Source organism: Doryrhamphus excisus, chromosome 5 (genome assembly GCF_030265055.1).
Source record: "Doryrhamphus excisus isolate RoL2022-K1 chromosome 5, RoL_Dexc_1.0, whole genome shotgun sequence".
Lineage (NCBI taxonomy): Eukaryota > Metazoa > Chordata > Actinopteri > Syngnathiformes > Syngnathidae > Doryrhamphus > Doryrhamphus excisus.
The window spans coordinates 19,551,949-19,565,632 of NC_080470.1; the positions used below are offsets into that span (position 1 = coordinate 19,551,949).

The following is a 13,684-nucleotide window of genomic DNA, read 5'->3' on the forward strand; positions in this document are numbered from 1 at the left end:
GACACTAGTTTGAGGCCCCCACTTTGATATGAAAGTTTAATGTTAGTGCGGCCTGCGCAAGTTTGATATGGATGCTGTATGGTATCATGTACCCAGAAAAAATTATTACATTTGATTAATGTTCATGTTAAAGGTTAAATAACTGTTAATAGTTATCCTCCCTATCCGTGTGGAAGTGGTACGTTTTTGGCTGTTTAAGGTTAAAGGAAATAACTTGAAGGCTACCGTTTAGGTCGCTAGCTCTCTAGTTTGCGAGTTAGCATTTTTGTAGAAAAATAAAAAGTAAGATATTTCAGAACAGTGAAATGTTTTATCAGAGCTTTTCTTGTAGAAAATCGGAACCAAAACAAAGTTTATTCATTTTTCTGTTTTTAATAAATGCGTTTTTTGTTGTTGTTGGAAAACCTGATGCGGCCCAGTCTCACCCAGACCCAAGTTCCAGTGGCCCCCAAGTAAATTGAGTTTGAGACCCCTGCTTTTAGACTCTTGTGTGATGAAGAGCTTGACTTTACCAAAAAATCAGTATTAGGGAAAATGAATGGGTGCTTTTCAACTTTGACACAAAAAGGTAACGTCTTAACACGTAGTCTTCTTTCTTTGCGTCTACATAACATCCCTAAGAGCGTTGTTCATTGCTTACCGAGGGAATATCATTTGTCATGTCCACGCCCACGAGATAAAGACTCGCACTTGACCCTTCCTATTGTCTCTCGCCGCCTGCAAGAACCGATGATTTGTCTCCGTGTCTTTGCTAAAAATTGAAATATTGATCTTAATTACAGTTTGCCGAGCTCAGCAGCTGATATTGAGGCCTTAAGACAAGAGGCGGCGTGCGTCTGTCTAAAGCGCTTATGTCTTCCGAACGGGAAGAGAAAAGAAGGAGGAGGGGAAGAAGAAGAGGAAGTAATGAGGAGGAGAGTGATGGTCTTCACTGACAAAGATGTTGAACAAGCTCGGCTTTCACTGCTGACATCCGAGGGGGGAGGAGTTTCACAGTGACACCGACGTAAAAGCAGCTCAGGAAGTGACCTAAGCATTCTGTATCCATAATAACCAAGATCTGATGTAGACTTTAGTCCAGGTTCCATTATTGGTTGTACTATCCTGCAGTTCTCTGGAAAAATTGTTCCTCAAAAAAGTTGTATTTCTCTTCAACCGTCTGAATCCAAAATCTGAAATCTGGAATTGAGGTGTGCTCCCTCTATGGCAGGGGTCTCAAACTCAATTTACCTGGGGGCCACTGGAGCTCGGGTCTGGGTGAGACTGGGCCGCATCAGGTTTTCCAGAAAAAACAAAAAAAACGCATTTATTAAAAACAAAAAAATAAAAAAAACTTCGCTTTAGTTACAATTTTCTACAATAAAAGCTCTGATAAAACATTCCACTGTTCTCAAATATTTTACTTTTTATTTTTCTACACAAAATAAGATGAAAAATAAATAAACAAATCAAGAATAAATCAGTAATAAATAAATATAATAATAATAATAATAATAAAACGGCAAATAATAAAAACTTAAGAAACCACATATAGTTGGTGGGTAGACAAATTATTTTTTTCAGATTAAAATGAACAAAGCATTATTAGAGCCCTGTAGACATGACAAAACACGACTATAGTCACATTTATACTCTTTTTATTTACAACATATTGCGCAACTGCAGGGTCTTGAGACACATGCTAACTCGCAAACTAGAGAGCTAGCGACCTAAACGGTAGCCTTCAAGTTATTTCCTTTAAACTTAAATAGCCAAAAACTTACCACTTCCACACGGATAGGGAGGATAACTATTAACAGTTATTTAACCTTTAACATGAACATTAATCAAACGTAATAATTTTTTCTGGGTACATGATACCATACAGCATCCATATCAAACTTGCGCGGGCCGCACTAACATTAAACTTTCATATCAAGGAGGGGGCCTCAAACTAGTGTCCGCGTGTTTGAGACCCCTGCTCTATGGCGATATGAATGAAGAACCTGAAGAACCTGACCGATGACCAAGACATATATCAGGAAGGCACATTTATTTGCATGGCACATTTATCATGCCGCATTATAATACAAACGCAGGAGAATACAATTTCAGTCATAAAAAAATTCCAACTAATTTCTTCCATCTTTAATTTCCAATCCGTCATCCAGGTATTTTTACAATGGTGGTGAAAAAGGAGCGTAAAACACCGTCCGCTATCCCGCAGCAATTATCAAGTCGCTTCACGCTCGTGTTTCTCATCTCTCGCCATGAAAGCGAAGCACCCCCTGCTGCTGCTGTCACCGCCTTTCAGCGCAAAATGGTCATAAACACGCCGCCGGATCAGGTGACCCCGTACGGCGGGGGTGTCCGAGTGCTTCACTTCCTTTTTAGCCACCCTCTATACATTTTTTCCAAATATTAAAAATTGTCCCACATCCCGACATTGTAAACGTCTAGCGTCACAACTTAAAAAAAGTTTTTTAAAAAGTTAGCCAAGCGCTGTGAGTATGTGTAGCCACTTAAGAAAAATAAAGAAAACCATATTTGTCAAACCTTCTAAAATAATTAGTTGTGTTTAAAAGTGAAATGAATTGACGTATCGCGAACAAAGTCTGCATTTGAGGGGATGCTAACTGCGCCGCATATTGAAAAACACAAACGCGCCACACAAGACGGCCTTCTGGACTTGGTAGCGCTTCTCTCACCCAATCAGTAAAACTGAAGCTTGTGTAAACTGTCCAAAACCTGAAGGCCAATTGCACAAACTAAAACTAAAAGCTAAAAGTCAGACGTCCGTGGGGTAAAACTAGCGTTGGTCCTCCAGTGCCGCTGGTGTTGGGGGGGGGGGTCCTCTACAAGCGAGGTTTTATCTGCAGTTTTTTGTCTGCGAAAGGAAGGGAAAGGAGGACGTGAAAGGAAAAGTGCAAGTGACGGCTCATGTAGACCATTAAAACATCATCTGCGTGAGGTAGTCCGGCGCTGAGAGGGGGGAAGCCTCCCGGGGTAATCCTCATCAGTCAAGTCTGTCAACGGAGGCCTCAGCTGTGCCGCCGTCCAATCCAAAACCGAAAATCCTCTGAGCATTGTTACCGCTCCCCCGAGCTGCGCCACACAGTTTCTGGTTTAACTTTGGTCCTAGTATTGACCCCTGGGGTATGCCACAAACTGTGTTCTCTCAACTTAAATAGCTTTTTTTTTTTTAGTTAGACTAGACACTAACTTAAAGTCTTTTGAGGGGTTACAGATATCTCACATATAATATAAGCAACTTTAGTCCCAGTATTGACCCCTGGGGTATGCCACAAACTGTGTCCTGTCAACTTAAATAGCTTTTTTTTAGCTAGACTAGACGCTAACTTAAAGTCTTTTGAGGGCTTACAGATATCTCACATATAATATAAACAACTTTGGTCCCAGTATTGACCCCTGGGGTATGCCACAAACTGTGTGTTCTCTCAACTTAAATAGCATTTTTAGCATTTTTTTTAGCTAGACTAGACACTAACTTAAAGTCTTTTGAGGGAAAACAGATATCTCTCATATAATATAAACAAATTTGGTCCCAGTATTGACCCCTGGGGTATGCCACAAACTGTGTGTTCTCTCAACTTAAGTCACTTTTTTTTTTTTTTAGCTAGACTAGACGCTAACTTAAAGTCTTTTGAGGGCTTACAGATATCTCACATATAAAATAAACAACTTTAGTCCCAGAATTGACCCCTGGGGTATGCCACAAACTGTGTGTTCTCTCAACTTAAGTCACTTTTTTTTTTTAGCTAGACTAGACGCTAACTTAAAGTCTTTTGGGGGCTTACAGATTTCTCACATATAAAATAAACAACTTTGGTCCCAGTATTGACCCCTGGGGTATGCCACAAACTGTGTCCGCACTACAGCTTACAAGACGGAAGCCAGAAAAGGATTCGGGATCGAGAAGTCTTGTTACCTTTAGACTGGGAGGTCTTGGCTTGCAGTAGGTCCGGTGTGTCCGGTTCCTCTGGAGAGCTCGATAGAGATATAAAAGATGGCAGTTCCAGCAAACTGGCAGCAGATGTACCTGGGGTTTCCTGAGAGCCTTGCAGAAGGACCTCAGACCGGCAGAGGCTAAGATCAAACATTTTTTAGTGAAAATAAAACGGCACAAAGAAGCGTTTGATTCCAAACCGGGGATATTAATTTCTGACCTCTTGGAGGGTTCCTTGTTCCGAGGTCTCACGGGGGTGGATGTGCTCCGTTTGGTACGTTGGCGGTGTTGCAACTTGCAGCGGGATCCCCGAGGGCAGGAACCGGTCTTTGTGAAGTCCGGACACAACAGTGTGTGTTTCTTCTTGCACTGTGGATTAAGACAAGGAGTTCGGGTTCAAGCACGTTCTGTCTAGATTGGCTCACAGTTCCAGCGTCATCTCCACATAGCCTGCCACCGTTTGACACCCCTGCACAAACTCCACTGTTTCACTGAAGGAAAAAGCAGCCCGGATCATGATGGCGCCTCCTCCACTGTCCCGTGTGGAAAACATTGCAGGTGGAAGCCATCAGGAACGTCAAGGTGACATTTTTTTCCTCAAAGAATAAAACTTTCAATGTCCCATGGTTGGTGCGCCCGTCTACATTTCGAACAATAACTTGACAAAATCTTCAAGACCGCAGTCGGCACCGGTATCTTGACCAACAGCCAATCAGATCTTCTGGATCTTCTGGATCAGAGCCATATATTTTTATGGGTGTGGGGGGGGGGGGGGGGGGGGGGGGTCTTCCACTAAACATATTTTTTCAACAATTCAAAGTGTCAAACATCTTCCAGCGTCCAAACCTCAGCAACCATGATGGCATGCTGAAAGAGGCCTTGCTTATGCAGATCAACAATCTGTTCAAAGAGAGAAAGCTTTTTTTTGCCTTTGTCATCAATGGTAATGGTTTAATTTCATTTGAACATGCATCAGATTACAATTGAGTGCATCCTCAATCAGTTCCCAGTTCCACATGTCCAAAAGGAGTAGGAAGAAGCAAAGCTTATTAAATCCTACCCCTCCATCTGGTACTTTTACAATCAGTAACTGTTACATTTGTTCACTTCCTGCTTTCCAAATATAATTTAAGTTTTTAATTTAATTTTATACATTTTTTAAATTAAAAAATTCTTTAACATTTTTGTAATTTATATATTTTTTAATTTATATTTTTTAATTTATTATTTATTTTTGATTATTATTTTTTAATTTTTTGATATGACCATCCACTGCCATAATGGGTACCATAGTAAGTGTCAATATAGTGATATATATAGCACATCATGACTGGTTCAAGACTCTTCATCCTTGTATTTAGCAAACATCAACTGCTTGTATTGTTTCTTGAATTGGCTCATCGTTGTGCATTGTTTGATTTCCTTACTCAATCCATTCCATAGTTTGATTCCACATACTGAAATGCTATGGCTAGCATAACGTAGTCCTAGCATAGAAGTGTTTTAAATGTACTTCTTCCCTGAGATCATATTTCTCCTCTCTTGTAGAGAAGTATTGGATGACATTTTTAGCTAATTGCTTATTTTTAGCCTTATACATTATTTTAGCTGTTTGAAGATGAACTATATCACCAAGTTGAAGTATTTGTCATTTTACAAATAAGGAGTTAGTATGTTCTCTGTAGGCGGCATTATGAATTATCCCTACTGGCCTTTTTTGCAGTACATTTAGCGAGTGATGATTGCTTTTATAGTTATTATAGTAATGGTTCTGTTACATTTGTTCACTTCCTGCTTTCCATAATACAGTTTAAGTTTTTTTTGTTTTTTTTTTTCTATTCACACAGTCATCAAGAGATGATGACCATGTGAATAAACACTTGATTTTTGCAAAGATGAAGCTCTACTTCCAACAGTCCAAAATGTCAATTCTTCATTTTGGTTGCAATTGGCGTTGTATATTACGTTCGTATGTACTGAAAATGTCGTAAACCGGGGTCAGGTCCATCTCACACGTGTGTGGTTTTTGGTTCTCCGGCTCTCAGTAAATTTGGACTATTAAAAGCGCCGTCTTCTCCATGACAGGCCGGGCGTAAGTTGAGCAAGTGGCTAAGTCTGCAGAGCATTGTGCATGAGATGGCGAGCTTTCGCGTGCATGTTTGCAGCCCAGTGTGCATGACAAGTGTAATACGGGTGTAAATTGGACGCTTCATTCTCTGCGAGATCCGATCCCTCCCACCTGTCAGAGTGGCTAATTATATTCACTCGGAGAGGAGAAGCCTGCAAGGAGTGTGTTCCTGTCTGTGGAGAGGCGAGTGGGGTGGCGCTGGGAAGCAGAATAGTCCAGAAATAGAGTGAACAGAATGTTGGGTGCGGGGGAAGAGGGGAAGGGGGGGGTGGGTTAATCTTGAGATTGATTTTCCAGGAACTCCGAAGAGTCTTGCTCCTCTCTCCCTGAAAGCCGGCAGCGTGACACTCGCCACAGGATGCCCGGTATCAACTCTCTGTCGATACTTTCTCTTGGAAGGCTTTATAAGGCTGAGGTATTCGAACGCAACACCCCCCCCCCCCCAAGCAGGCGGACTCGGGCCGGAACGCCGCACGTATTCCTCGTTGGATTTGGGTTCAGCATGAACATGAAAAGTCAAGACACAGGAAGTGTCGACGGCGTCACGTGTGAAACGTGTTAAGCAAATAAGAGTGCGGTCTTCGGATAGTGGGCGTTACGGCGAAGGATAGTGCCAAGGAGATGCCTCGGCCTGAACGCCTTCTCCGGTTTGGGATCGCTCGGCATTCCAAAAAATCAATCTTTCACGCTAGTACTCATCTGCATCGTACTTTAGGGGTGTCCAAAACACGGAGATATTTTTTTTACACCTTTTTTTAATTTCCCTTCACCTATTGAAAAATTCAGTTCGGCCATGTTTGACAAGTCTGACTGATTTTTCAGGGCACACAGATTATTGTGTTGGAGGGCTATATATAAACATAATACCCCGCGTCCCCCTTCGCTCCTCAGACTCCAACCTCCTGGCACTCCCCTTTAAGACCAAGCTCCAAACCCGGGGAGCCTTCTCCATCGCTGCCCCCACCCTCTGGGTGCACTCCGTTGCTTGCCCCGACCTTCCCGCCTTCAAAAAAACAACTCAAAACCCACCTGTTTAAATCCGTTTTTAATGTCTAACTTTTTATAGCTGACTGAATTAATGTTTGGATATTGTATTTTAATGCATCGTTAAAAAAAAACAAAAAACGAAAACGATTGAACCCTGGTCTCCTAGCTGTGAAGTTTGCGCGCTAACCACTCGTCTGCCGTGCAGCCCGACCATCAAATTTTTACAATTTTTACACTTGGAATTTCATTCATTCATATCCCAGCTGTCTTTGGGCGAAAGACGAGGTACACCCTGGACTGGTGGCCAGCCAATCCCAGGGCACATATAGACAAACAACCATTCACACTCACATTCATACCTATGGACAATTTGGAGTTAGCCAATTAACCTAGCATGTTTTTGGAATGTGGGAGGAAAACCGGAGTACCCGGAGAAAACCCATGCATGCACGGGGAGAACATGCAAACTCCGCACAGAGATGGCCGAGGGTGGAATTGAACCCTGGGTGTCCTAGCTGTGAGGTCTGTGCGCTAACCACTCCGCCGCCGTGCCACCTTAATGACATCATTGCTTATTATAATTTGATTTGTGGACATTTGTGACCATTTATGTTATAAAAAATAATAATTATAATTATTAATTAATTAATAATTAATTATTATAATTATGTTATAAAAAATAATACCACAGCATGTGACGTCACAGAAGCGCTGTCGTAAATATTTGTGAATGGACACCTCAGTCAGCTACATCCAACTGTTATTTGTATTAATCATAATGATTATTAACTACGTCCATTTGATTAATTCCACTAAAATGCATTAAAGCGCTGCGGTGAGACAGGCGCACTTTTAAAGAGAATGGCACATACATGTAATTAATGCAGACACGGGAATTAATGGTGACAGTTAACCCCGATCGCTACGCCTCCATACGTTCTCATTTTCATAAAAATGAAAAGAAAAAAAAAACAAGAGTTCGAGACAGATACTAGGGGAAAAAGGGGGGGGGGGGTGGATGGAGGTAAAATGCTACAGTGGGCAGAACATCTTTATCCCGCACTAAGTTAACAATTTTCCACTTGATTTAAGGAACACTGGGGTGTCTCAGGGGCCTATTAGAGACTTTTCCGCCGGGCTAAAACCACAAGGACTCAGCACATTTAAAGAGAGACTGTGAAAAGGAGCAAAAGAAGCAGAAATGAGGGAGGGTATGAAAATGGACGACAGTAAAATAAAAATAAAAAAAAGGAGCCGCTACAAGCATCTCGGACATTAAGCTGACACCAGAAGAAATTAGCAGTGAGTGCAATTAAAACAATTAAACAGTCCGGGATGGTTCATGATTATGGCTGGTGTGTGGAATATTCGGAAAATGATAAGATATGATGTTGTGTTATATAAGCATGCTATTGCTAACAACAGATCATTTGTTTGATTGGCAACACAAGATCCATCCATTTGTCACTGAGAATTATTTCACATTTTCTATAATTCTCGATGAAATGTGTCATATTTCGGAGTGTCTGGAACGGTTAATTGGATTTATATTATTTCCTATGGGAAAAATTGTCTTGTTTCCGTTTTTCCGGGGAAAATTGGAAAGAAAACAGGGAAGCCCGGACTTCCCTTTCCCCAGCTACTTCATCCTGGTGGATCCCAGGACCCTTGTTGAGAGACCTAGTCTCTCCAACACGTCCCGGGTCTTCCAAGGCCTCCTACGGTTGGGCGTGCCCTGAATATCTCCGGGATGCCCGGGCTTCCCTTTCCCCAGCTACTTCATCCTGGTGGATCCCAGGACCCTTGTTGAGAGACCTCGTCTCTCCAACACGTCCTAGGCCTTCCAAGGCCTCCTACGGTTGGGCGTGCCCTGAATATCTCCGGGATGCCCGGACATCCCTTTCCCCAGCTACTTCATCCTGGTGGATCCAAGGACCCTAGTTGAGAGACCTAGTCTCTCCAACACGTCCCGGGTCTTTCCAAGGCCTCCTACGGTTGGGCGTGCCCTGAATATCTCCGGGATGCCCGGACTTCCCTTTCCCCAGCTACTTCATCCTGGTGGATCCCAGGACCCTTGTTGAGAGACCTCGTCTCTCCAACACGTCCTAGGCCTTCCAAGGCCTCCTACGGTTGGGCGTGCCCTGAATATCTCCGGGATGCCCGGACATCCCTTTCCCCAGCTACTTCATCCTGGTGGATCCAAGGACCCTAGCTGAGAGACCTAGTCTCTCCAACACGTCCCGGGTCTTTCCAAGGCCTCCTACGGTTGGGCGTGCCCTGAATATCTCCGGGATGCCCGGACTTCCCTTTCCCCAGCTACTTCATCCTGGTGGATCCCAGGACCCTAGTTGAGAGACCTAGTCTCTCCAACACGTCCCGGGTCTTCCAAGGCCTCCTACGGTTGGGCGTGCCCTGAATATCTCCGGGATGCCCGGGCTTCCCTTACCCCAGCTACTTCATCCTGGTGGATCCCAGGACCCTAGTTGAGAGACCTAGTCTCTCCAACACGTCCCGGGTCTTCCAAGGCCTCCTACGGTTGGGCGTGCCCTGAATATCTCCGGGATGCCCGGGCTTCCCTTTCCCCAGCTACTTTATCCTGGTGGATCCCAGGACCCTAGTTGAGAGACCTAGTCTCTCCAACACGTCCCGGGTCTTCCAAGGCCTCCTACGGTTGGGCGTGCCCTGAATATCTCCGGGATGCCCGGACTTCCCTTTCCCCAGCTACTTCATCCTGGTGGATCCCAGGACCCTAGTTGAGAGACCTAGTCTCTCCAACACGTCCTGGGTCTTCCAAGGCCTCCTACGGTTGGGCGTGCCCTGAATATCTCCGGGATGCCCGGACTTCCCTTTCCCCAGCTACTTCATCCTGGTGGATCCAAGGACCCTAGTTGAGAGACCTAGTCTCTCCAACACGTCCCGGGTCTTTCCAAGGCCTCCTACGGTTGGGCGTGCCCTGAATATCTCCGGGATGCCCGGACTTCCCTTTCCCCAGCTACTTCATCCTGGTGGATCCAAGGACCCTAGTTGAGAGACCTAGTCTCTCCAACACGTCCCGGGTCTTTCCAAGGCCTCCTACGGTTGGGCGTGCCCTGAATATCTCCGGGATGCCCGGACTTCCCTTTCCCCAGCTACTTCATCCTGGTGGATCCTAGGACCCTAGTTGAGAGACCTAGTCTCTCCAACACGTCCCGGGTCTTCCAAGGCCTCCTACAGACAAATTTTAGAAGCCAACGTGGCCCACAAGTCAAAAGGTGCGCCCACCCCCCGGTGTGGGGTCACCTTTAAAAAACCATCCCCTTAAAGCAGGGGTCTCAAACTCAATTTACCTGGGGGCCACCGGAGCTAGGTTCTGGGTGAAGCTGGGCCGCATCAGGTTTAAAAAAAAAAAAATCAAAACGCATTTATTAGAAACTGGAAAAAAATAAATAAATAAATAAAAAATAAATAAAAATCAATAAAAAAAATCTTACCCTACACTTTTTCAGTACTTTGGTTCCGGTTTTCCACACCAAAATATCTGATAAAACATTTCACTGTTCTCAAATATCTTAATTTTTATTTTTCTATACACAAAATAAGATTAAAAAAAATAAATAATTACAAAATTAATAAATAAGTAAAATAATAATAAAACAGCAAATAAGAAAAACGTAAGAAACCACATACAGTTGGTAGAGAAATTATTTTTTTCAGATCCAAATGTACAGTATTAACAGTTATTTAACCTTTAACATGAACATTAATGAAACTTGACCCAATTTGACCCAATTAGCAAGTTAGCATCGTACTTAGTTCCATCTGGGAGCAGCGTCGTAACTTTAACAACATGTTTGATGAGATGCTTTATCTTGACGTGTATTTTCCGTTTTATTCCAAATCATTTCCTGCATTTATTTGTACCCAGCGTCGTAAGCCTTAAGCTTCATTGCTAATCCAAAGCAAAACAGGGGCGGGGTAACAGGGTAGGGTAACAGTATGGGCGGGGCAAAATCATGTTAATTGTGTCCAGTGTGCACACAGCTTTAAGCTGTCATTTCAACGTTAAACTTTGGTATCAAGGTGGGGGCCTCAAACTAGCGTCTCATGGGCCGCATTTGGCCCACGGGCCGCAAGTTTGAGACCCCTGCCTTAAAGAAATGATGACTTAAGTGTGAAAGGTTGACATCCATCTTGGTACTCGACACCGGGCGGCTGCCTGGTTGGTGGTTGGCGTGCGGTCCGGACGAAGCATACAAATGAAAACGATGAAGGCAAACTTGGGAATAAAAGGTGGAAGAGGAGGGATGAGGAGGTGAGGAGCTGAATTAACCCCCGAGATGCTGCACAGTGTGCCTGGCTGTCCCCATAGTGCCGTACTCAGCACTTTCAACATCTATAATTACTGCCTGCTATCCATCATAGACCCACTAGACTTTCACAGTGTGGGGCTTCAGAACACACACACACACACACGAGTCCAAAACAAAAAAAGAAATCACAGATCTCAGACACATTACATAATAATTACATAATACAGTACATATTAACATCTATTTGAATCTATGGATGTATTCCGCCATGTTCTTACGCATCACTACAGTTTCATCCTTATAGACCACGCCCCCCCAGCATTGTTCCCCAGCAGGTGTACCCTACCAAATGTACATTATGCTTAATCATGAGTGGACCCCGGTAGTGGGGGCTGCTGGGCTGTCTGTGTTATGTGAAGTCATCAATATCAATAAACACATGTCCAAGTAACAAGAAGAGCACTTCAAAGACCGATGCAAAAATGGGAGACCAGGATAGTGTACGTCATGAATAATTTCATTTGAACATGCATCAGATTCCAATTGAGTGCATCCCATAATCAGTTCCCAGTTCCACATGTCCAAAAGGAGTAGGAAGAAGCAAAGCTTATTAAATCCTACCCCTCTATCTGGTACTTTTACAATCAGTAACTGTTACATTTGTTCACTTCCTGCTTTCCGAACATCATTTATTTTTTAATTTTAATTTTTACATTTATTTTTTTTAATTTTACTTTTCATTTTTAAATGTATTTATTTAATTTATTTTTTTATTTTAATTTTATTTTTATTTTTACTTTAATTTTTTTTTAAATTTCTGTCATGTACCGAAGTAGGAGGTGATATGAGCATCCAATGACATAATGGGTACCATAGTAAGTGTCAATATAGTGACATATATAGCACATCATGACTGGTTCAAGACTCTTCATCCTTGTGTTTAGCAAATTTATTTTATTTATTAATTTACTTTATTAATTTTTATTAATTTTGTTTTAGTTTTTTTTTTTAAATTACATTTTTTTGTCCCGTACCAAAGTAGGAGGTGATATGAGCATCCAATGCCATAATGGGTACCATAGTAAGTGTCAATATAGTGATATATATAGCACATCATGACTGGTTCAAGAGTCTTCATCCTTGTATTTAGCATTCGGTTGACAACTGATGTGAGGAGTTACCTTTTCTCCCTCGGGGCAGTAGCCTTTGACAAAGTCCTCGCACACTTTCGCCTTATGGGAAACGTAGACGTGACTGTAAGGACAGTCGCTGTTGTTGCAGATTCCCTTCAGGAAGTAAGAGCACACCGGCATCTGCGGGCAGAAGATACGTGTGACAGGTTTCCAATACGCGGTGACGGTTTGCTATTTGTTAACGGTCGTCATATCGCAATTTCATTCATTCATTTTCTACCGCTTATCCTCACGAGGGTCGCTGTGGTTGATGGAGCCTATCCCAGCTGTCTTTGGGCGAGAGGCGGGGTCCACCCCGGACTGGTGGTCGAGCCAATCACAGGGCACATATAGATAAACAACCATTCACACTCACATTCATACCTATGGATACCTAATTTGGAGTGGCTAATTAACCTAGCATGTTTTTGGAATGTGGGAGGAAACTGGAGTACCCGGAGAAAACCCACGCATGCACGGGGAGAACATGCAAACTCCACACAGAGATAACCGAGGTTGGAATTGAACCCTGGTCTCCTAGCTGTGAGGTCTGCGTGCTAACCACTCGCCCGCCGTGCAGCCCCAAATGGGAATTTCTCTTTGGAAAATGTGGAATGGTAATGGTTATGGTTTAATTGAGTGCGGAGAAAACCCACACATGCACGGGGAGAACGTGTCGCAATTTAGATATTTCAAATTAAATAGTTTCTAATTGGGATAGAAAATCATACCGCAATTGATAACCCCCAAAATGTAAACATTTCTTCCTAATTCCATTTTTCACAATTCCTGAAAATGTCATCGCAAGTTTTAAGTTAAAAACAATAATGTGGAAAATGTGGAATGGTAATGGCAATGGTTTAATTGAGTGCGGAGTAAACCCACACATGCACGGGTAGAACGTGTCGCAATTTAGATATTTCAATGTTAAATAGTTTCGAATTGGGATAGAAAATCATAACGTGATAGATAACCCCCAAAATGTAAAAATTTCTTCCTTATCCCATTTTTGACAATTCCTGAAAATGTCATTGCAAGGTTTAAGTTAAAAACAATAATCAATGAGCCAAATATGTTGCCAGATGTGCTTCTACTTTTTCTTCTCTCGGAGGTTCATGATCTATCCATCTATCCACCCAATGAATCATTGTCGACTGTGTGA

General features: G+C 42.8%; 1 protein-coding gene across 1 annotated transcript in view; it reads right to left on the reverse strand.

Moving 5' to 3' along the window:
* Positions 1-1,793: 1,793 nt before the first annotated feature.
* zc3h3 (zinc finger CCCH-type containing 3) overlaps positions 1,794-13,684 on the reverse strand; it is a 42,112-nt gene continuing 30,221 nt past the window's right edge. Inside the window, exons 9-12 of the mRNA XM_058073408.1 lie at positions 12,532-12,663; positions 4,167-4,315; positions 3,929-4,086; positions 1,794-2,866 (exon numbers count right to left, since the gene is read on the reverse strand). Coding sequence (XP_057929391.1) covers positions 2,835-2,866; positions 3,929-4,086; positions 4,167-4,315; positions 12,532-12,663 — 471 coding nt within the window. The 3' untranslated portion in view covers positions 1,794-2,834. The remainder of the gene's footprint in view (positions 2,867-3,928; positions 4,087-4,166; positions 4,316-12,531; positions 12,664-13,684) is intronic.